We start from the raw sequence: 24,317 nt of genomic DNA on the forward strand, positions 1-24,317 counted from the left end.
GGCAGCGGACTCGCGGTCATAGTATCGCGATTTCGATTCCGAGACCGGGCGTTGTGAGTGTTTATTGAGCGAATACACCTAAAAGCTCCACGAGGCTCCGGCAGGGGATAGTGGTGAACCCTGCTGTACTCTTTCACCACAACTTTCTCTCACTCTTACTTCCTGTTTCTGTTGAGCCTGTAATTCAAAGGGTCAGCTTTGTCACACTGTGTCACGCTGAATATCCCCGAGAACTACGTTAAGGGTACACGTGTCTGTGGAGTGCTCAGCCACTTGCACGTTAATTTCACGAGCAGGCTGTTCCGTTGATCGGATCAACTGGAATCCTCGACGTCGTAAGCGACGGAGTGCCAACAATAAATTGTTATTTTTTAATAATAATTTTTACCCTCGTATGTATGTATGCATGTATGTATGTATGTATGTATGTATGTATGTATGTATGTATGTATATGTGTGTGTATATACATATTCGTGATTTACTCGTTTGCTAACGTGCAAAAATGCTGGGACACCGTCATGATGAATTTCGGTGGAAGAATCCGACCCCAGTACTTATTAAAAAAAAACCCTGGGTACTTATTCTGTCAGTCTGCTTTGTCGAATCGTTAAGTTACAGGGAAGTGAACACACAAATACTTGTTGTCAAGCGGTTGTCACGCACGCACAAACATATATATGATGGGGTTGTTTGAGGTTCCGTTTACGAAATTCACTCACAGAGATTTAGTTGGCCCTAGGTTATAGTAAAAGACATTTACCCAAGGTGTCATGCTGTGGGACTGAACCCGGACCCACTAAGGGTCGACACATACCTTGTTTGTTGAAGTGGTTAAATGAAACTAAATAGATTCCATTGGGTGGATTGTGCGGGTACACTACAACTCAGCAAGTAATAACTTAACAAGTAACATTTCAGCAAGTGCGACAACTTAGCAAGAATTGACATTCACACACACACACGCACACACACACACACACACACACACACACACACACACACACACACACACACATCTATACACATCTATGCAGATACACACTCGCACATATTTACACATATATTGGTGACATCACCAATATTTTAATTTCTACTCTTGCCATACATCACACATCAAAAGAAACATCCCGTACAGCATGGCAAGACGCATCTGTGCTATAGTAATTGACCCCAAAATACGTGAAATCCGACTCAACGAACTCAAAGGCTTCCTCACAATGCAGAAATACCCCTTAGGATTAATTAATGAGGGAATTAAAAAAGCGACGAAACTGGACATCACCCAACTACGGACACTGAAGGAAAAAAAATTACTGAAAACCTGATTCCGTTCGTTAACACGCACAGTCCTAGAATAACCGACATCTTTCACGGCATAAAATCGTACTTACCTATACGCCTATAAAGCTCCAAAATGAAAAATCTGATTGAAAAAAACACCTTACGGAATAGCAGACGCCAACCAAAAAATCTTTAAGAATACGTTACAAGTGCAGAATTCAAATCAGAGAATGAATCAAAATTCTTAGTGAAAGAATGTGAAGATAGTGGGATGTGGAACATGCAACATCAACTTCAAATACTTGGAAAGTGGTTCCCACATAAAATTCAAGAGCGGATTCCTTTTCAAAATAAATGCAGATATGAAATGCAAAACGCAAAACCTCATATACTGCATTACCTTCCCAATCTGCAACGAAAATTACATTGGCGAAACAAATAATTCCCTCTTCCAACGTGCATGAAATCACAGGCAACATATCCGACAAGAGGAATTACGCAAGATTCCATTGAGTAGGCATCTGGAAATATGCAGCGACGGAAAATTCCTTTTTTTCTTTTTACAAATGTGCACGGGACAATCCGTAATACCGAAAAGTAATGGAACTACATTTCATCAAAAAATTCTCTCCAAAATTGAATGTTTGAAAGAAAAGCGGAGACAGTACATTTTGTATTTTAAATATAACTCAAATATCGGAAATATAATGTTCATGTCTGTAAATATTCAGGTATATATTTATGGCATTGACATGTTCTGAGCTTTCAGTGTTTCTCTATTTTGTAAGTGTTATACTAATGTTTTCTAATGCAAAGTATGGAATTGAAAGAGGTGCGATCGGCGTTATACAGTATAAACATGGACATGTTTCCAAACACACACGCAAACAAACACACACACGCACGCACGCACACACACATTTCATCAAGGGATTCTCTCCCAAATTGAATGTTTGAAGGTAAAGTTGAGAATTTGCAATTTTTAGTCCAAATGTGGCTCATCACTACAAATGTACAGATATATATATATATATATATATATATATATATATGTAGCATTAGGATGTTCTAACTTTACGTATATATGTATATATGTATATTTTTTTATTTTATCATTTATTTATTTATTTTTTAAATTGTTAATTTCCAAATATTATACTATTTTTTTTCATGCAGAACTACATTTCATCAAAACATTCTCTCCAAACTTGAATGTTTGGAAGAAAAGGGTAGACAGTACGTTTTGTATTCTAAATATAACTCAAAGAGGAGAAAAAGAAAGAAAGAGGGGAAAAAGAAGGAAACGGGAAGAGAGAAAGAAAGCAAGAGGACTTGAATGTCGAACAAACCGCACCTGTTGTTTTTTAAAGAGGTCACCATCATTAAACCCATTCCAATACAATGGTATATAATTAAATAAATAAATGAATGGTGAATAGGAAGGGGGATACCCCTTCTCTTTCTCTTCCTCTACCTATCTGTCTGACTATCTATTTATCTCTCTCTCTCTATCTCTCTCTCTCTCTTTCTCTCTCTCTCTCTCTCTCTCTCTCTCTCTCTCTCTCTCTCTATATATATATATATATATATATATATATATATACACATATATATCATCCTATGTATCTATCTATCATCCTGTCTATCTATCTTAGAAATGTATCTTCCTATCTATCTATCTATCTATCTATCTATCTATCTATCTATCTATCTATCTATCTATTTATCTATCTATCTATCTATCTATCTATCTATCTATCTATCTATCTATCTATCTATCTATCTATCATCATGGACGGACGGTAGACACATCGGCTCCCATGTAAGTTGCATTTTTCACCTCTTAAAAGACCTATTTTGTTTTAAAATTTTTGTATAAGTTGTGTATAACACAAAATACTTCGTGAACATATATTTTTCAAATCGGAAATAGCTCTATTTAGAGCCTTATTTCCAAAAATTCAAACATATCTTCCTCGTTCCTAGCCATATTCTTTAAAACGAATATGGCTAAGGTTTTCAACGAGGCCGACTTCCCGCTCCTAATGCCAGAGGCGAAAACACTTAATGCCGTTCCGCATGAACGCAGACAAGTGATGAAGAAGAGCAATGATTCTGAATCAACTGCTGCTGCCTCAACCACCACCACTACCACCATCACGTGTACAAACTCTGCTGCTACAGCAGTCTTGCCTGCCACCGTCACCAGTGACAACAACAACAACAACGACAAAGACAACAACAACAACAGCAACAACAACGACAACGACACAAATGTCCTTGCTAACACGACCACTGTCCTCACCACTGCTACTACCAGTGACAATAACAACAGCAACAACAACAGGACACCGACCTTCAACACCAACACCACCACTACTTCGACAAACTCTGCCGCCACTACCACCACCTTTGAACCTGGCAGTACCAACACCACTGTCAATACCACCATCAACAACTACAAGACGAACAAGATAAACAACACCACAAACGCCACAAACAACATATCTGCCAGCATCACAAAAACAAATTTTGCCGATGCAACGAAAGAAAAAAGAACAATATTAACATTCACCCAAAAACAAATCAATGACACAAAATCCCTTCTCACGAAAGAAGGTGACACTGTACAAATACACATACCAAAAGCAATTATTGAAAATACAAACAAGAAGCACATATCATACAGACTTATCAACAAGAAAACGAAGCGACCGGAGAGTTTCTCCACCCAAAAAATTGAGATTTGTCTCAAACCGATATGGCCCTTTCAAAGTCATGTTACTTGGGGACGAAAATTTGCCACGGTCCTAGTACGCTTTAAGAGCGAACAGTTAGCGAAGGAATTTTCAACACTCTCTCTCCACACAGATGACTTGGTGATGATACCGAGTTATCTTGGACAGAGAGTGACGAAGGTGACAGTAAAGAATGTCCCTTCACAAGTGGAAACACAGTGGATAGTAGGTTCTATATGCCTCGAAATGGAGGAGGCAAATATATTAGAAATTGCTACTGCAGAGGAGAAAAACTGGGAAGGGGGAAAAAAAGTCGAAGTCCTCCTCCACATCACTGAAGAGGAGTGCCAAAAGATCCCCACACACATCCAACTGGCAAAGGACCACAAGTTATATGTAGTGGTGGAAGGAAGGCGGCCACGTTGTTATGTATGCGGCAGCGAGGCACACCTCAAGGACAGTTGCCCAACCGCCGCCAACCAAAAAAAGCAACAAGGGCAACCACCAAAACCCGGAAAAAAAACCCTACTACCAACACCACCATCAACAATCAAAACAAGAGAAACACAAGCAACACTGGCAACTGAGAAGACAACAGCATCTGCAAAAACAACAAGTGAGGAAGCAGGGGAAAAGAAAGAAAATTCCAAGACTGTTTCCCCCTCCCCCACATCACACACACCTCACACAAATAACAAGCCATCAGCACCAACAAAAACAGCAACACAACCACTCACACAAGCACACACAGACGCTCACAATTTGCCCCTACCCCCTTCCGATTCCTCAGAACCTTCGTCGGAAGATGAAAGTAATGAGGAATGGCAAATAGCCCAGAAAGGAAGGAGGAAGAGGAGCAAGAAAAGAAAAGCAAACACAAACAAAGCAGGGAGATACACAACTCCCGAAAACACTCCAGACACCAACACAAGCACACACAACTACAACACAAGCAACAAAACCCCAAAAGCAAGTACACACACAATGCTCACTGCCATCAACACAAAAAACTCAGAGTTGATGGAATACATCAACACAAAAACAAACATAACAAACGAAGACATAAAAACCAGCAACCACCCATACACAACACCGCCAGAACACATCAAAATACTACACATAACACCAACCCTGCACCACACACTAAAATCTATTTTTCCAAAGGCAGTTGGCAAATGCCAAAAATACCTGGCGAAAAAACTATATAGTGATCTCCTCGAAGAAAACCCGAAGGAGGAGACACAAAAACTCTCAAACGGTAAGTGACTCTCTTTATAAAACTTTAACACTCAAATCAAAATGATGCTCAAGATTGGTTGTGTAAATGCGCGTGGCTTGGGGTCCCCTTGGAAACAAGGGTACCTCCTAAATGACATAAAGTCACATAAACTAGAAATCATAGCCATAAGCGAGACCAGACTCCATGATCCGCGGGCCCTATCGTCCATGTTTGGCAGACAGTTTAACATTTATTTTTCTCCCTGTCTGCCGAGAATGGGCGGTAGTGGCACGGCGGTACTCTTTCGCAAGAGTCTGGATCTCGAAGTAAAGACAGTATTCATAGACCCGGAGGGTAGATTGGTTGTTCTGGATGTCGATGGCAGCGATGGGTGTGCTTTTCGACTCATATCAGTATACGCACCACCTTTAACAGGTAGGCCGGATTTCTTTCGACGTCTAGAAGTATTCCTAGGAACGTCTCGTCCTTTACTTTTAGTGGGGGATTGGAATGCTACCTTGGACACGCATCTAGACTATGTGGGCAGAGATAGGAATAGACGGGGATGCAAATGCCTCAAAGACCTGCTCAGACGCTTTCAACTGTCTGACAGGTACCGACTCGATTACCCGAATGCGCCAATGTGGACATGGACAAACCGCATCGGGTCGTCGAGATCGTATCTAGATAGAATACTGTGTAGGAGAGTAGATAGAGATAGCATAGGGTGTCCACAATTTCACATAGTCAGCTACACGGATCACAAACTTGTGACGTGTACGCTAGACTTAGATAAGACACATAGGCAGGGTTCCGGTTACTGGAAACTAAACGCGTCTTTCCCGTCGAGACCAGTTTTCAGAGACCGGATTAGCACGTTAGTAAAGAGGGCTTTGACAGGAGCCATCATCAATAACAAATGGTGGTTTGCCCTCAAGAGAGCAATAAAAGCAGAAGCGGTTAGGTATAGCAAAGCACTAGCCATAGACAGAAACAGAGTAGAGGGTGAACTAGTTAAGAAGCTAGAAGAGGCAATTAGAAGTGGCATCGCATCCGACGTTTTGGCGGCGAGGTTGGCCCTTGACCAACACTTCAACGCCAAACACGAAGGGTGCGTTGTCAGGGCTAGGATGCGTGCTCTAAGAAACGAAGGTGTTGGAGCCGCACGAGAGGCCCGGGTGGCGGAGGCGCAACAGGGCAACAAAGCCACCATTCGGTCTCTGGTGGACGAACAGGGGCGCGAACTGCTCGAGCCAAGCAAAATGTGTGAGGCCTTTCAGCGGCACTTTGCTCGACTGTTTGGGACGAATGGCGAGCGAGAACGCAGGGTGGACTTCAGTGCCTACCTGCACAGCCTGCCACGACTCTCGGCAAGAGAGGCGGAGTGCTGCGAAGGTGCCATCACAGCGGCGGAAGTGAGGGACGCGATGGCGGGATGCTCGAGGGACAAATCTCCGGGTTTGGATGGTCTGCCCTACGAGCTTTACAACTGTAAGCCAGACTTGTTTGGAGACGTCTTGGTGGCGGTGTACTGCAACTGGCAGCAAAACGGGAGCATTCCCGGTTTTGTGAGTCGAGGAGCCGTAACGCTGCTGAAGAAAGATCCAAACAAGGGGGACGTCATAGATAACTTTAGGCCCATCACTCTGCTCAATGCAGACTTGAAAATTTTGGCCAAGGTGTTAGCCAAGCGGTTGGCGCTTGTCATCGAGAAACTGATCGGCAAGGCGCAAACGTGCGCGGTGCCGGGCAGGAGCATCCATGACAACCTCCATCTGATGCGCTACATCATAGAGAGGGTAGTTAAGGAACCTGGCATGGGTGGGGCCCTGATCAATTTAGATCAATCGAAAGCTTTCGATAGGGTAGACCATCAATACTTGGAGGCTGTCCTCATAGCGGCCGGCTTCGGTCCCATTTTCCGCGGCTGGATTGCTGCCTTGTACAGAGGCATCCGTTCGGTAGTTCGCGTCAATGGGCATCTATCAAGACCCTTCGACATTGCACGTTCGGTCCGTCAGGGATGCCCCCTCTCGCCGCTCCTGTACGTGTTGACTCTCGAGCCACTACTGCGGAAGCTGGCGACGCTGAGGGGCATCCCGCGAGAGTTGGGATGCGGGACGAGCGTGTCGGCATACGCGGACGACGTCACCGTCATAGTGTCTAGCCAAAAGCACATCGAGCTTGTCGGCGAGACACTGAGAGAATACGAAACGGTAACGGGAGCGAAAATCAACCCGGATAAGTCAGTGGGCTTGCGGCTCGGCACCTGGAGAAGCAACCCCATGCCGTCAAGTAGCGCCTCCGTCGTGGGACGTTGGACTGACGGTCCGGTTGAGATGCTCGGGGTCTGGTTTGGTCCAGACCTCCAAACGGAGAAGAACTGGGACGAGATAACGAGAAGGGTGGCCACTCTAGCCCGGCAATGGGCCGAGAGGAAGCTTTCCCTGAAAGGTCGGGCGGAGGTGGCGAACACGTACATCGCGTCCGTCATCTACTACCGCCTGACCGTCGTTCCTTGTCCCGACCCTACCATCACCAAACTGGAGCGCATCCTCTTCCGCTTCTTGTGGAAAGGAAGCGTTCCGATGGTTAGGCGATCCGTTTGCTGCCAACACCCGTTAAAAGGAGGACTGGGCATGCCGTGGTTGATGATGCGCAGACACGCGCTGAGACTGCGACATCTCCGGCTCTACGTAGACAGCGGTGAACAGGTGTGGTCGCCGTTTGTGCGGCGCGCTTTCCCGCAGCTCGTCTCCATGACCGAACTGCAGTCATGGATCAAGAAGAGGCCGAGGAAGGGCGAATGGCACCGCGAGTGTCGCGCTGCTCTTCGGCAACTCCAACAACCCGGGTCAACCTTGAGCGACTGCATCACAACTAACGCATTCTATAGTGGATTAGTGGAGGGAAGGTACGACGACGATCTCGGGGCGAACCTGGGCGTCGACGAGGAATACCTGACCCGCCTGTTTAAGACGACCTTCGGGCCGGGACCTATGGACAACTTCCAGAGATCCCTGGCCTGGCAGTGCTATCGAGAAGCACTACCCGTTCGGGATAAGCTCTACAGGCATGGCTCGAGAAATACGGGGCCGACCTGTCCGAGATGCCGGCAGAGCGACGAAACCGTTCTGCACGCACTCGTACAGTGTCCCACCATTTCCGAGCTGTGGGCTTACGTCGAACAACTGCTATCGCGCGTGGGACGAGTCGGTCTATCAGCCGAGTCTATCGTGAATATTGTCGCGCCTCCTTCCTTTAAACGGGAAGGAAGAGCTATTTTCATCGTACTTGTGGCTATGGCGAAAGAATGTGTATGGTGGACGCGTCTGAAAGGTCTAGAGACAAAGACTTTCCTCTCTGGGCAATCTCTCATCAACTTCTTCAAGTATCACCTGAAGAGGAAGTTGAGAGTAGAAAGGGAAGTCTTGTCTAGTGAATGCTTCAAAAAAAGATGGGTGAATGTAGCAAGGATGGCACGTGTGAACGACGGAGCCATCTTGAGCATAACCCTATGAACAAGAAAAAAAAATAAAACAAAAAGGCAAAAGAGAGTCACTTACTGTTATAGTTTCTTCAATGAGAATATTGACCAAGGTTACCGTGGTCTTTTCCGTAGGCTTTTCCTTCCACGGCTAAACCTAAACTGTCCTCCCCTCTTTTTACACGAGAACATTACTGTGTGATACACGATCCCTATTGATCGGCCTTTCCTTTTCTTTTTTTTTCGATCCCTTTTGATCGAACTGCCCCTTTTTCCCTTCCTACGATCCCTTTTGATCGACACCACCAATTTTTTTTTTTTTTTTTTTTTTTTCCTTCCTTCCCCCTCCCAAAAAGAAAAGCTCTACATTGTATTTGTCCCATCTTCGTTGAGCCCTGTGTGGCTAATAAAAGAAATGTATCTATCTATCTATCTATCTATCTATCTATCTATCTATCTATCTATCTATCTATCTATCTATCTATCAGCCTATCTACCTACATATATTTCTATCTATCCATCTCCATTGTCATAGAACCCCACCCCTAAAACAAAAACAATGTTCTCTTCTAAACAAACCACTCCAAAACATCTATTTTATATAAATGAACATGTTTGTACATTCACAAAATTTTATTTGACAAGTTCGAGAAAGGAACGAAAGTGCTTAAAATAATGAAGGACTAAAAAGACTTTTTCCAAAAGTCTGACCGTTTTTTCTGAATACACACACACACACACATACACACACACACACACACACACACATACACACACACACACACACACACATATATATGTATATATATATATATATATATATATATATATATATATATATATATATATATATATATATGTATACATATGTATGTATATATATATATATACATACATGTATATACACACACACACTCACTCACACACACACTCACACACACACACATACACACATACACATATATATATATATATATATACATATACAAATGCATATACATCTACATAAATAAATGGAGTTAAATGCAGATGTTATTCAAATCCTTTTACTCCCGACATATGTTTCGAAGACAACATTGGTATTATTCCAGAAGGAATAAAATGGTGTAAAAGAATGCAATCTTCTAATCAGGGAAAGAAAGAAACCAAACACATCAATAAGACATTTTAACAGAATGTGATGACTGTGTATATGACGAAGGGATCGCTATCAAGTTTCTTTTTAAAAGACCGTTAGTAGACATAACGTCAACGGCAGTTTATAGAAAGAGAAAGAAAGAAATTATCAGAAAACTAATAGTGGAAATATATAGAGCGATAGGTAAATTAGAGTAAAGCTTAAAGTCATGGAAGTAGATATATTTAGTGAAATGCAATGTAAGAAGACAATCAAAGGTTGAATTTTATAGAATGGTAGGAATCACTTGTAGGAACTAAAGGTATGTTTCTGCCAATGTTCGCAACGATAAACGTGTTTACAAGGGGATTCTTTGAGAATAGGATAAAAAAAAAACAACATTTCACTATTACAAAGCGAGCAAAAAGATTTACCTTTGTCATAAGGTAAAGAAATAAAGAGAATATTCCATTCCACATTAAATTGTTTATGATCTTTTAGATACCAGATTAATTTACTAAGCCCAGTATTGTTACGTTTATTGATATGCCTGAATGTAGAGTAATGATTAGATATTCTTTTGGACAACTGAGATGAAGAACTACCAATATAAAAAAAAGACGTAAGAACAGGAAGTAGTTCTACATTGATAAATAGAGTTTCTAGGCTTAGAATTACTGCTAATAAAACGAATGCGATTGGAGTTGACTTCAGAAACAATAATACCGCTGTTATTATTATTTAAAGAATGGTTAGTGCTAACAAAATTAATGTTCGTATTTCCATTAAGTGGATTTGTATTTAACAATTTATTATTATGCAAAGAGATGATTTGTGAAAGATCTTTTTCTGTGTTAGAGAAGCCTGATAACAAAATAGTTACCGCATATGGAGTTATTTGATATAAATGCATCACTTAAGGATATACCCATTCCCCCAAGCAGGGTTTTCCGCAAGCAACTCATTCGTAAGACAAACTCCTTTATTAACCGTATGAGATGGCTTGCTTTTTCCTTCGACAATAAAGACATTAAACAGCCCTCTAACGATCCAGTTTCTAAATTCAAAAAATTATTTAAATCTAGAAACAATTCTCCACCTAACCCAAGATTGAAACAGTTTGAAAACGATCTTTGGTCTATCGTGAGGAATGTGAAATTCCACTGTTCACTCTTAAGGAATAAACATCTGAGATATCTTCACAATATCACAAAAGAAATTCATATTATGAATGGGATACTGGTTCAATCGGATAAAACAGGAAACCTGTACAGGCTTACCAAGGTCAATTACCTAGAATTGCTTAGAAAAGAAATACAAAAGAATTATAGGCAAAAGTGCAATCAGGAAAACCAACCTTGGGGCTAAGAAAATTATGGAGAAGTATGACTTACCGATGAAGACAGAACCCCTTGATCCTAAACAGCCTCATTTCATTTCGAAAGATCAGAAGCAAAGTTTTTTTAATAACACATCCTTCTTGCTCTGACATCGGTGTATTTAGCAAAAATATTCTTGACAAATATATTCCTACCTTTGTTTAAAAAATTAAAGCTTAATTTATGCTCCAATTCGTTCTAAGTGGTCGAGTGGTTTAATTCTGTTAATAACAAGAAGTGCACTGAGTTTATCCAGTTTGACATTTCTAGTTTCTATTCTTCTATCAACCCAATTGTACTTAACAAGGCATTCTGGCTTGCTCACAACAAAGCAGGTCTCACCAAGGCTGAAATTAATGTCGTGTTGGCCGCCAGAAAATCTATTATTAAATTTGATAACAAGCTATGGGTCCGTAAAGATACACCCGACAGTTTTGATGTCATGATGGGAAGTTCTGATTCAGCACAAATCGCTGATTTGGTCGGTATATATATCCCTTATGAGATGGCTGACCAATTCCCAAACATCAATGGAGGTCTATATCGTGAAGATTGTCTACTCTACCTTCAAACGCTTCTAACCAAAAATTACAGTACTGCATTTATAAACGTGTATTATTTATACTAATGTAGAGTTACTTGTTTTTATTTAACTATTGAAGAAAAATATATTTTTTTAAAGTAAAAGGTAACCACCTCTTATTCGGAAAAATCAGTAATCCGGAACGGCCTTGGAACCGAAAGTTCCGGAAAATCAATGTTGCACCTTTATTCATGCATGTATGTGTGTGTGCGTGCCTGTTTATGTTGTGTAAGTGTGTGTCATATGATATATGAAAACGCTTAGAGGCTGACTAGTCTGAGAGACATTCATTTGTGAGTTAAACAATACTAGAGGTAAGTTAGTATAACAGATAATGACATAGAATGACGCGTTGAGAAAGTTATTGAACAAACGAAAGGAAAACGATGAAAGTGACTCAGATAGAAGTAGATAACTGCAGTTATATTAGGTATATGCTCATTTATATTGAATGAAAATGTCCAATCCATATAGAGAGATAAAGTAGGAGAGACAAACATGTTTTCAGCTACTTTGGTAATTGAAAGAGCGAAAAATAATGCGAACAAGCGAGAGATGTAGAACATTATAAGAAATATAATAAATATCAAAAAATTGAAAATAGAATTTATCGGAGCTATTCAATGAAATAAATATGCTAAGGTAAATTGGAATTGATATCTTAAACGATAAATGTCTTCCTGAGGAAAAATTCGTAACAAGAGAGAAAATAAGATAATGATGAATGATATCAAAGAAAAGTACAAGTGTGAAGAAGCACAACAGAATCTGATAAAGTGTATAAGAGATACACACACATACACAAACATATGTGTGTGTGTGTGTGTGTGTGTGTGTGTGTGTGTGTGTGTGCGTGCGTGCGTGTGCGTGTGTGTGTGTGTGTGTGTGTGTGTGTGTGTGTGTGTGTGTGTAAAATGTTATTCTATATTCATTTCAGAATATATTTATAGATTTTTATAAAAATTGTTTGCAACAGGCATATGTGAATGCTTTGTGTCTGTGTTCAATATTTTAAAGAAAATGTCGATGAGCTGGACTAGAATTTATCCTATGTCGAGCTTTCATCATGTACCGCCTATCATTCTTAACTCCCCGTGGAAACACTGCTTTACATTAGGACGACTTTAACGCGCCAATGAACTATTCATCCCACTAGGTGCAGTGAATATGCTCCATATAGGAAACCCCTTAATAATAGTAAGGTTATCAGCTTTGTCCCCATAACGGTTGAAAGTATTCGGTTGCCAGCGGAATCTCAAAAGAAGATTGTAATTAATTTTTTCCCTCGTTGTCTGTTCATGAAGATATTGTATTTAAGTGATGGTGCTTATTTCTGTCGATTTCATACAATGGTGTTGCAAAAATATACAGATATATTGTATCTATCTATCTATCTATCTATCTATCTATCTATCTAACTTTATAAATGTAAGGGTAAAAATTATTAAATAATTATTTACCAGTGACTAGCATGCTTAATAAGAGTCAGAAGACATAAATATTTTCAAATGTAAGAATGTATGAAACACACGTAAAGAAAACCACTATGTGGATTTCTTACATGCGAAAAATGGCAGTCAAAGACTAAAACCACGTAAAGATTATTCTTACATTAAAGTACGTTGATGTGTACGCGAGCAAGACATTTGAGTGAATAAAAATAGTAAACCCCATACTTTCGTGGTTTTAAGCTTTGACTGCCATTTTAGGCATGCAAGATATCCACATGGTGGTTTTCTCTTCGTGCATGTTTCATACACTATTATATTTAAATATATATATATATAGATATGTACGCTAACGCACCGGTAAAATATAATTATACATATCCACTTGGAATTATCGTTTTAACAATAAGAAACTACATCTGTCGTCACATTTTAGTTACATTTTTTAAATTTCATATTGCAAAAATCATACAGTTAAGCAACAATATTTTGTATGCTTGTTTGCTGATAATCTATTTCACTGTATTTGATAGTTTGAGCAGAATATCAGAAACCGGGTCTCTTGTGAATGTTCAAGGAAAAACTCATGCTATGGTTGTTTCCGTTTATCCTTAACGAAAGAGTTTCAGTGGTGATTAAAGACTATATCAGTATCTTAAGTACAGCTAGTATTAGGCATGTCTTCCTGGAGAAAACCGACAGGCCTCAATAATGTCTTATACAAGTCCAGTTCTAATTATAGGTAACATTCACAGTATTCAGCAACACCTTGAAAATGTTAGCAGGTATTTTTGGTGCGTATTTTTGCTGAGCAAGAACTTAAGTAAAAGTTATGCCCAAACATCTTCTAAATGCATAGTTAAAAGTGTTTTGTTTTCATCAAGCTGTTACATATAAACTAAATTTTGGAACCTGTAGTTTCTTTGGATTATGTATCTCAAGAAAATATAATCCTTTTCAACACCATGCGATATATTGTCGAGAGAATTTAATGTAGATCTAACTTTGGTGTAGCTCATGCTTTGTATCACGCATTCGATTTATCATTACAAATGCTTGTAGCTAATTCGATATTTCTACACTTAAGTCCTATCAAAATGAGTTATAGGGAATTTTTTCTTTTTGTCTGCGAGGACACCACCACCATTGTTTTCGACGTAAGATTTATTTTATATTTTATCTTTATTTTACTGCTTTTGAAGCGAATCGGTCTGGCGGCAAGAGTGATAAGCGATTGTCAGTAATTTGGAGGCTAAGTCGATCAAATTGACTCCAGTGCTCAACTAGTACTTATTTTACCGGCCTCGAAAGGATGAAAGGCAATGTCAACCCCGGCGAAATTTGATCCCAGAACGTACAGCTAACGATTCTGTCAGCTCCTCACCTTCTTATTAACTATAATATTAGTTTCTTGCTCATCAGTCTTTACGTTTTGTGTTCAAATTCTGCGAAGGTTGAATTTATCTTTTATTCTTTCGGCGTCGATAAAATAAGTACTAGTTGACCACTGGAGTTGATGCAATCGATTTAACTCCTTTCCCGAAAGTGCTGGCCTTGTGCCAAATTTGAAACTAATATGACTTTCTTACAAAGACAAAATGTTAGGATTTTATTTATTTATTTGGTGTAACAGCGATGGAATAGTCGATCATATTGACCCCAGGGTAATTATTTTATTCACCACCGAGAGATGAAACACAAGGTATAATGCTACGTGATTTGAACTCAGAACGAAAAGGTTATTAACTAAATACCGCAAGGCTTTTGTCTGATGCTCAATCTATTCTGCCAATTCGGTTGAACAAAGAAAAGAAGATGATGATGATGAGCATGAAATTAAATTTCTGCTCACATATTTTGCATTAACATAGGCATTCGAATAAATTCTGTGATTAAACATTTCATCTTCCTTCTTCATACATCAAACTTGTTTTATAGTTTAATTCAATAGGACTGTAGTAGTGATCGTATACATAATAAATATAACAGCAGTGTCGTTCTAGTTAACAGGAAATGATAGATGTAACATTTTGCTGCTGTTTTCTACATTAGTTAAGTTTAGTAGCACCACTTAGGAAGTCAAGCATTGATTTATTGATACAATATATCTCAACCATTGACACCGCAATAAAGAAAACTGGCAACACTCATATTCATTCACTATTGTTTGTTATTTTCAATCACCTTTAGCTATTTATAGAAAATAACGTTCAATTCATATTTGAATGAAAGTTAAAATTAATTTCACCTGGCTGACATTTGAATTACAGGAACAATACAGAGAAAAAGAAGAGAGAGAGAGAGAGAGAGAGAGAGAGAGAGAGAGAGAGAGAGAGAGAGAGAGAGAGAGAGAGAGAGAGAGAGAGAGAGAGAGAGAGGGGGGAGTAAGAGAGAAAGAGTGAGTAAGAATGTAAGAGAGAGAATAATTAACTCAGAATTGAACTGGCATTTTATTTAGCGATCTTGAAATGCTTAATGGTAAAGTTGATTTCAATGGGATTGGAATGGTGTAAAGAGCCGGATCATTCTGCAAATTATTCTCCAGGATACTTTAATTCTTTACCTATCGATAATGCTATTACAATATGTTTACTGTGTTCCCTGATCCGCCAAACAAAACCTCCTCTTGACTGTTTTATAACCAACCTTTCCCTTCCTATCTTAATCTCTCCCGCTCTGTTCGTAGTTTCTTTCCCTCATCAACTTTACTCGTTCCTACAGAAAGTAACAGAAGATGTCTATCTGACCGCTCTTCCCACACGCATGCATTCAACTAACTCGTTGTAATTTCCTGTTATCCTCCACGTTGTCCACTCTCATAGATCAAGAACAAACAAATAAATAAATAAATAAAGCATTTTAGCTCGTCGAGGAGGACTTTATTCAGAACGTTAGAAACTCATTTCCTCCAACGGTATGCGAACTTGAGAAACTTTACATATTATCAACAAATCCGAATTCTTTCCATAAAGGTAAGCAAATATCTGTTGATATTTCTTCTGCATGGAGTAAAAAGAGGACCGACTTTGCATCATTTCGATCCGCTTATGGTTTATTTTCGAATATTCAAATATTAGGCTTGCCTTAAAACTCATTAAAAACTTTCCATAAATGTGTTGTACATTAGCAATAAATTAATTGAATTATAGTCCAGTAACACATTATTTATGCAATTTAATCCATCAGATTTACTGAAGTTTCTACATTTAGTGAATACAGTTTTTTATATACTGAGTACATATCGTTCTGTGGGCAAAACAAGTGGGTATTTGTTTTTCTAATATGTAGCCTAATAGATTCGAAACCAGTTGGAGAAAGCCAATCTTTTCCTGTCTAGCAAAGTCAAGAATATATATTTGTCTACATTTACTCTAAATCTCGCAGCATTGGTTAAATTCATCGTATATATGTACAGATCCACACATACGTGTGTATATATATATATATATATATATATATATATATATATATAGATATACATACATATATACGTGTGTGTATATACACACACACATACACACACACACACACACACACACACACACACACACACACACACACACACACACACACACATATATATATATATATATATGAGCATCCGTATGTGAAAATCTATATGCCTGCAAGAAAAGGCCGAGTAGTTTAGTCAGGAGCAAAACGATCGCCAAGTTCAACGGAATTAATTTGTAAGTTTCATGCATTACAATTTTCAGTTGTTTAGCGTGAGAGTAACGGCGATTGAAAAGACTAAAAATGAAAGCCACCCAGCCAATATTTTATAATATCTTATTGTCAAGTATGGTGTATTCAGCCCTGTATTATTCAATAAACATTCTGAGAGAGTTTGAGTAGCAATTTTAATGCGTCTCATATAAACCATCAACAGTTTCGATGAACATTCATCGCAACTAATTACAACCCAGTAAATGCATAAGCTGTAATTTTATCACCTGGGAAATTACATCACACGGTAATTACATTGCGAGTCATCAGTAAACATATCCATCATGCTTCTGTATCTTCAAACATTATTTTAAAGTTTTTATACAAGTCAAATATCAATAACAACGTAAAAAGATTACAAAAACACAAATTTCCATCTTCCGTATTAGGAAGATTTTAATCCTTGGAAAAGAGCGATAAAAGAAGAAAAAACAAAGAAATAATTGAACAGCATAGCAACCCTGCAGAAATTCCACATTACGGAAAAGAATGTATAGCTCAAGGAGGATTCATCTTATCATCAATGAATATCAAAATCGTGAAATATGGAATTTTTAAGTGGTATTGATTATAATTTGTCGCTTTAGAATGTTTCTTCATTCTTCCTAATTTAAAATATCGTTTCTAATAGCAGTACTTTACGGAAGTATATTCAAAAGTAACTTTAATGTGCCTATTTATGTATGTATTGAGTAAATGAATGAAAGGCGATATGTTTTCTCTGAGAGTAAACACTTTAATACTTGGTCTGCAAATAGAAAATATCATCGCAATACATTTAGCAACAATGTATTTGGCAAAGTGATATATTATCGGCAATATATTGACTCACGATGTGACTTCGTTACGATCAAGTTACCTGGCATTTACTAGATATCTCATCTGAGTATTGTTGTTTTTCTCCAAATCAGTGATGGTTGTAGCAGTGTGTATGAACAAAATAAATAGCTATATTGCTTTCAAATTTGGGCTTGAGGCCAGAAATTTCGGGATGTGGTGAGGGGAATGGGAGACGGACAATGGCGAGGCGGGTGCGGGGAGAGAGCAGATGCACAGTCCACGAAACGTGCTCTGGCAAGGGCTGTGGGGATAGTAAAAATGAGTAAAAGAGAGAGACAAAGACAAACAGAAAAAAACTATAGAAATATTTTTAAAAAAGCATTTTATTTAACTTTATGATGAAAGTAAACAAACAAACTTTGTTCTTTTTTAGAAGCGTTGAGATGTTTTGTAAGAACAGAAATAAATTTATTTCTCAAACGCGTGATATTGCTATAAATAGCGTGATCAGGATAAATTATCCATTTATTGCAGAAAAATACGCTACTGCCAGCCATGAGACTCGAACTCACATCTCTGTGGTTACGCGTCAAGTGTTTTACCATTAAACTAAACTGCCCAGCAACGAATTCTTCTGCAATTTTAGAACTTATAAATTTAGCTTCATAAGACGCTAACGTTAAATTCAACTTTATGATGAAAGTAAACAAACAAAGTTTGTTCTTTTTTAGAAGCGTTGAGATTAACGTTAGACACTTATGAAGCTAAATTTATAAGTTCTAAAATTGCAGACGAATTCGTTGCTGAGCAGTTTAGTTTAATCGTAAAACACTTAACGCGTAATCACAGAGATGTGAGTTCGAGTCTCATGGCTGGCCAGTAGCGTATTTTTCTGCAATAAATGGATATTTTATTTAATTTTTCCCACAGTATATTTGCTTTTCATGCTAAGTTGAAAAAGTCGCAAAGACTGAAACCGGTACTTCTAAAACTACATCTTTCAGTTTATATAATGAGAGCAAAATATTTTAAAAATTAATATAGCGTTTGTAATGCGCTGAGCGCCACATAGAGGTCAGTTGATAGGGTCTAAAATAGCCAGAAATAGTATGATTATTTCCTTCAATATCGCATACTATAGAAGAAAATTTATCGGGATTATATAGAAAGGGTGGTTAATAAGGAATGGTAAAGAAGAACGAGGCTAGAAGGACTCAGGCAATTAAGCAGGGACGGATCTAACTGCGCTCTGCATATTTTAAGGGTTTTGTGACCGACGATATTTTCTTGCTATGAGAAGTGCATGTTTTTCTTTTTTATGTTGCTGAAAGAAACAAGTTTGGCATTTTTCTATTTGAAGATGTTTTTCATATTTGTTTTCATGGAGTTAGCGCTGGTTTGCGGTAGGAGGTTAGTTTGCACGTGGATGAGGCATGGCTGATAAGTTTAGGGAGAAATTAAAGATATTATGATCTGCGTATGATTGAGCATTTTCGGACATGGCAGTAAGTAGATCGTTTATGTGTAAAAAGAAGAGACTAACAGACAAACCAAACCTAACTGCACACAAGATTTGATAAAATGTCAGATGAAAAGAGCTCCACCAGCAAATGCCAAGATGTGAGTCATATATGTAATGAGAGACGGATGAGATCCACAAACGCGTAAATTCGACAGGAGATTCGCATTCCAGAAATGGTCGAGAGTTTAGTTTATGTTGACAGCAACAACATTTGATTCACAAAATTTTTATAAGGCAAAACTCTACTGTTAGCCCACATGCGATAAAATTCTGATTCCAGTTGTATTTGACAGTAGAAAACATTTTTAAGCAATGAAAATCATGTATAGGACGCTCAAGCGTTTCTTCATTTCTTATTTAAGGATTTGTTAATGTTTAGAGTGAAAAAAAAGAGATTCGGGAATTTTGTAAAGAAAACAAAAGAAAGGAAATCTTACCCAGTGATCTTCCCATTTTTGCATTATAATTGCAGGGCCTAAGGATCTTGCAGGGTTCATACTGGCACCAGTGTAATTTAGCTGAAAGTAATAAAAGAATGTAGAATGATATCAACTCTGCAAACGACCAGAAACATGAATTAAATATTATGTAATGACAAAATATAAATTAGATGAAAATGCAGAGAGATCGAAGAAAATAGAACGTTACACAATCACACGGTATATTAGATAAAGCAGCCAAGTTCTTCAAATTGTACAGCAGAGAAAAAGCAGCATCTACCACTGCTTTTTGTTCACTATAAAGACAACTTTTAACTAGATTGAAAATCAGCTCCGCTAATCTGATTTCTGACAAGGGCACTACAAAATGCCTTACATGTAACCTCAAATTTATTTTTGAGCACGGAATCAAGTAATGTATCTTATGATTCTTCCAATCTCTCCAATTTCCCCTCATCTCTTCCATTTTCTCTCTCTCTCTCTTTCTCTCTCTCTTTCTCTCCCTCTCCCTCTCTCTTCTCTTTATATATATATATATATATATATATATATATATATATATATATATATATATATCGATACCATGAAGTCAAAACGTTTTCTGTTAGGGATGAAGCATTTCCTGTCGCATTTGAATATTCACTACGATTAAAACTAATTCTACATGAATAATATAGTGCCTCGGACGGTCTGTGGCAGTAGTTAAGAAGTATGTGTTGCTTCAGCTAATAAATCACTGAAACATACACGTGTCTGGAATTCTCAGTCTCTTATTCGCTAATTCGATGAGCAGGTAATTTAAGGGGTGCCCAAAATAACAAGAAACGTTCTGTGTGGGACAAGCCGGTTGTATCCACTTGATGGGACCGCTTGAAGCCACTTGATGCGACCCCCAGGCAGCAGTCTGACGATCGGCATTGTCCGTTGTGGTCAGACTTCCACGTGGTGTGTCTTTGTTTCGCAATGCTTCCGCCCTGTTCGTCAATTTTTGCGACGGCTGAAAAGAAGGGACAATGTGCGTCCGTGAAATTCTGGTTTCTGCTGGGGAAAAGGCGGCAGAAACAGTTGTCCTTCTTCAAACAACTTACAAGGCCGCTGCCATGAGCAACACATAAGTTTACGAGTGGTTTTCACGCTTTAGGAATGGTCACTTGTCGCTTGAGGATCAACGTTGTTCTATGAAAACATCATGGAAATTCATGAACCGAACGATTGAAGAACTTTTTGATACGACTGATGTGTTCTGGAGCTCCTGTCAACGAATTTTGAGCGAGGAATTGCGAATGAAAAGAGTTTGTGCCTCGCTTGCTCACAGAAAATCAAAAGCAGTCAGGTCTGACTGCGGGTCGTGAACTGAAATATCAGTTGGAAGTTTATCCAGAACTTTTTGTCAAAGGTCATCACTGGTAACGAACCTGGTGCTGCAGAATTTGCAGTAGTGGAAGAGGTGAAGAAAAAAACCACGGAGGTGTTAAAAGGCATTACTTCGCAAGTGTCCCAGCACTTCTTCGAACAGTGGAAAAAGTGTCTGAAGGTGATAAATGCGCAAATATGTAAAACTAAGTGAATAAAATAATATTGCAAAATTCCGGTTCTTTTGGGTACCCCCTCGTAAATGATCGAACGTGTTTAATGTCAAAACTAACTATTTTCAATAATGTATATACTATCAATAATATTAATACGCAAACTTTTTGTTTTTGTACGTACCTGTTGTGTGCATCACATTTAGTTCAAAGCAGTGGCAAAGCGAGAAAGAGGAGGACAGAGAGAGAGAGAGAGAGAGAGAGAGAGAGAGAGAGAGAGAGAGGGAGAGAGAGAGAGAGTGAGAGAGAGAGAGTGAGAGAGAAAGTGAGAGAGTGAGAGAGAAAGAGAGAGAGTGAAAGAGACAGTGAGTGGCGACGGTGTTCGTTTTGTGCTTTTAAATGGTTATCACATCGCAAAAGAATTACATACGTAGATACATATATACATTGTTAAATCAAAAGCAGGAGAGAAGAGGGACACAAAGGAAGTGAAGGAGAAAGAGAGAAAGTGAAGATACATAAATCCAATAAAAGGTTCATACATAGATACATACACACATTTTACTACCACACGAGTATAAAATAACTCACAAATGACTGAGTACTCCATAGATATGCATAACATTAACGTAGTTCTCAAGAAGATTCAGCTTCACACAGAATATGACAAGGCTGGCACCTATGAATTACAGCTACAACTCGAGACATATATATATATATATATATATATATATATATATATATATATATATATATATATATATATATATATATATATATATATATATATATATATATATATATATATATATATATATATATATATATATATATATATGAATGTATTTGTGCGTGTGTATAGTTTAAGTTACTTAAAACATGTTTGCAATAATAAGTATAGTGTGGTGGAAATAAAGGCAATTACCAAACTTTCATTCATAAATCCATTTATTATTTCGTTCTTTTACATTTCAATTTGTACATTAAGGTTCTTTGAATATGTACGATGTATTTTAAGGGTAAATAATAATCCCGTTTACGTTTGTGTAACCGATATTTTGGTTGGATTATATGTTACATTACTTTTCTATATTGTGTAACTGTCACAATATACTTTTCTAGGCCTGAAGTTTTTGTGGGGAGGGAGCCAGTTGATTAGATCGGCTCCAGTACACAACTGGTACTTAATTTATCGATCCCGAAAGGACGAAAGGCAAAGTCGACCTTGGCATAATTTGAACTCAGAACGTAAAGACAGACGGTCATAATATACAAACATCTCTTAATGCAACTAGTTTTTGTTATTATTGTGTTAAAGGGCATTGCCTCAGATGAATATCTGACGTAGTAAAAGTAGTACATTTGTTTCATAATGTTCATTGAGAGCGTTGCATGAAACGGTTTGATATTGTGAACACAATACTTTATCTGTATAGTTTATGACTATGTCATGATATCGCAAATACTCTATATTCCCAACACGGCAGTTTTGACCTTATTCATTGGCAGGATATTAAATACATTTACATTGATTTCTTACTTCGTCTCAGAATAAAAGATTCATAGGGAAGACACGTAATATTGATTTTACTGATTCGTTAAATCTCAGCAATTATTTTGACTTCAGTGAAATCTAAACCTAGAGAATAGAAGATGAGAATAAGTACTAAATACTGTTTAGTCTTTAACATCGTCGCCAGTGCAATTATACCGTTTTTGATTGGTTTGTTAGATGTTAACAATTCTAATAAATGAACGATAATTGTAAGGCGGAAGCGTGCCCTGTGGTGCAATCAATTAGCGCTCTCTACTTTCAGGCAACACATTTTTAAAGGCGGTGAACTGGCAGAATCATTAGGGCATTGGAAAAAAATATTTGCGGTTATCTCTTTCGGCTTGCTACATTCTGAGTTTTAGACCCGCTGACATCAACTTTATTTTACATCTTTTCGGGATCGATAAAATAAAGCACTTGCTTAAGAACTAGGAACCATTCCCTTCAAAACTATGGGCTCATGCCTAAATTAGGAACATCTATTAGCAAGGTGATAAGTTCACAGAGCCTTTAGAGCATTGGATAGTGTAACTTTCGGAATTTGTCTGTTTCCCTACATTCATAATTAAAATCCTACTGAAGTGAACCTATATTTTCATATCTTGTTGCTTGACAAATAATGTTCCATTTAAACAATGCGGTCATTTTTTCCTTCTTGCCATCAACTTCTCTGTCTTTTTGAATCGACTACGTAAAAGAAGCCAGAATGAAATTTCATACTGCTCTTTCTAATTCTTGCACAATGAATAAACGTTATTAGTCATATGCTATTGGCGTGGAGATGCGTGGCTTAGTGGGTAGGGTGCTGTGCTTATGATATCATTCCTTTTTTGAGATACAATATATTCAGAATCATACCAACCAATATGCTTCTTCTGTAAAGAGTTGGTGGAGACTTGGTTGCTATTTCTAGTAAATCGAGCAACCACATATGATCAACCTGCTGTATATTCTTTTACTAGTAATGTTTATTTAAAGTTGTCGAATGATATTTTTACTGGTTCTAATGAGCTGAAATCGATCATGATTCAAAGTACGGGCAACGATTCTCGTAAATATTTGCATAAAATATTACATGAAGAAATATCGTTCAGTATTATCTGAACAATATTGAAGAGTGTAAACATTTTTTAAATTTTACCCACAGAAGTGTAATTATAAATGAAATCAAAAAGAATAAAATAGACAAAAAATATTACAGGAATATTTTTTGTTTCTGTAGATTTTATTGCAGTCCCTTCCTTTCAACAAAATACCGATGTCAAGGATTTAAAAAAAAAGATAAAACATTTAAATACGGGGACAGAAATTGAAAGAATGTATGATAGAGAGAGAGAGAGAGAGAGAGAGAGAGAGAGAGAGAGAGAGAGAGAGAGAGAGAGAGAGAGAGAGAGAGAGAGAGAGAGAGAGAGAGAGAGAGAGGTGGAAAAGAGGGAGGGAGGGATGGAGAAAGAGAGAGAGATGGGGGATGACGTAGTGAGAGAAAAAGCTGTTATGGAATGGAGTGAATAAATT

General features: G+C 38.1%; 1 protein-coding gene across 1 annotated transcript in view; it reads right to left on the bottom strand.

Annotated features, from left to right (window-relative positions):
* LOC106881931 (aquaporin AQPAe.a) overlaps nt 1-24,317 on the bottom strand; it is a 295,463-nt gene that overhangs the window by 66,166 nt on the left and 204,980 nt on the right. Inside the window, exon 2 of the mRNA XM_052968145.2 lies at nt 19,719-19,799. Within this exon, the coding sequence (XP_052824105.1) occupies nt 19,719-19,799 (81 nt within the window). The remainder of the gene's footprint in view (nt 1-19,718; nt 19,800-24,317) is intronic.

Source organism: Octopus bimaculoides, chromosome 1, assembly GCF_046866305.1.
Source record: "Octopus bimaculoides isolate indiv1 chromosome 1, ASM4686630v1, whole genome shotgun sequence".
NCBI classification, from domain to species: domain Eukaryota; kingdom Metazoa; phylum Mollusca; class Cephalopoda; order Octopoda; family Octopodidae; genus Octopus; species Octopus bimaculoides.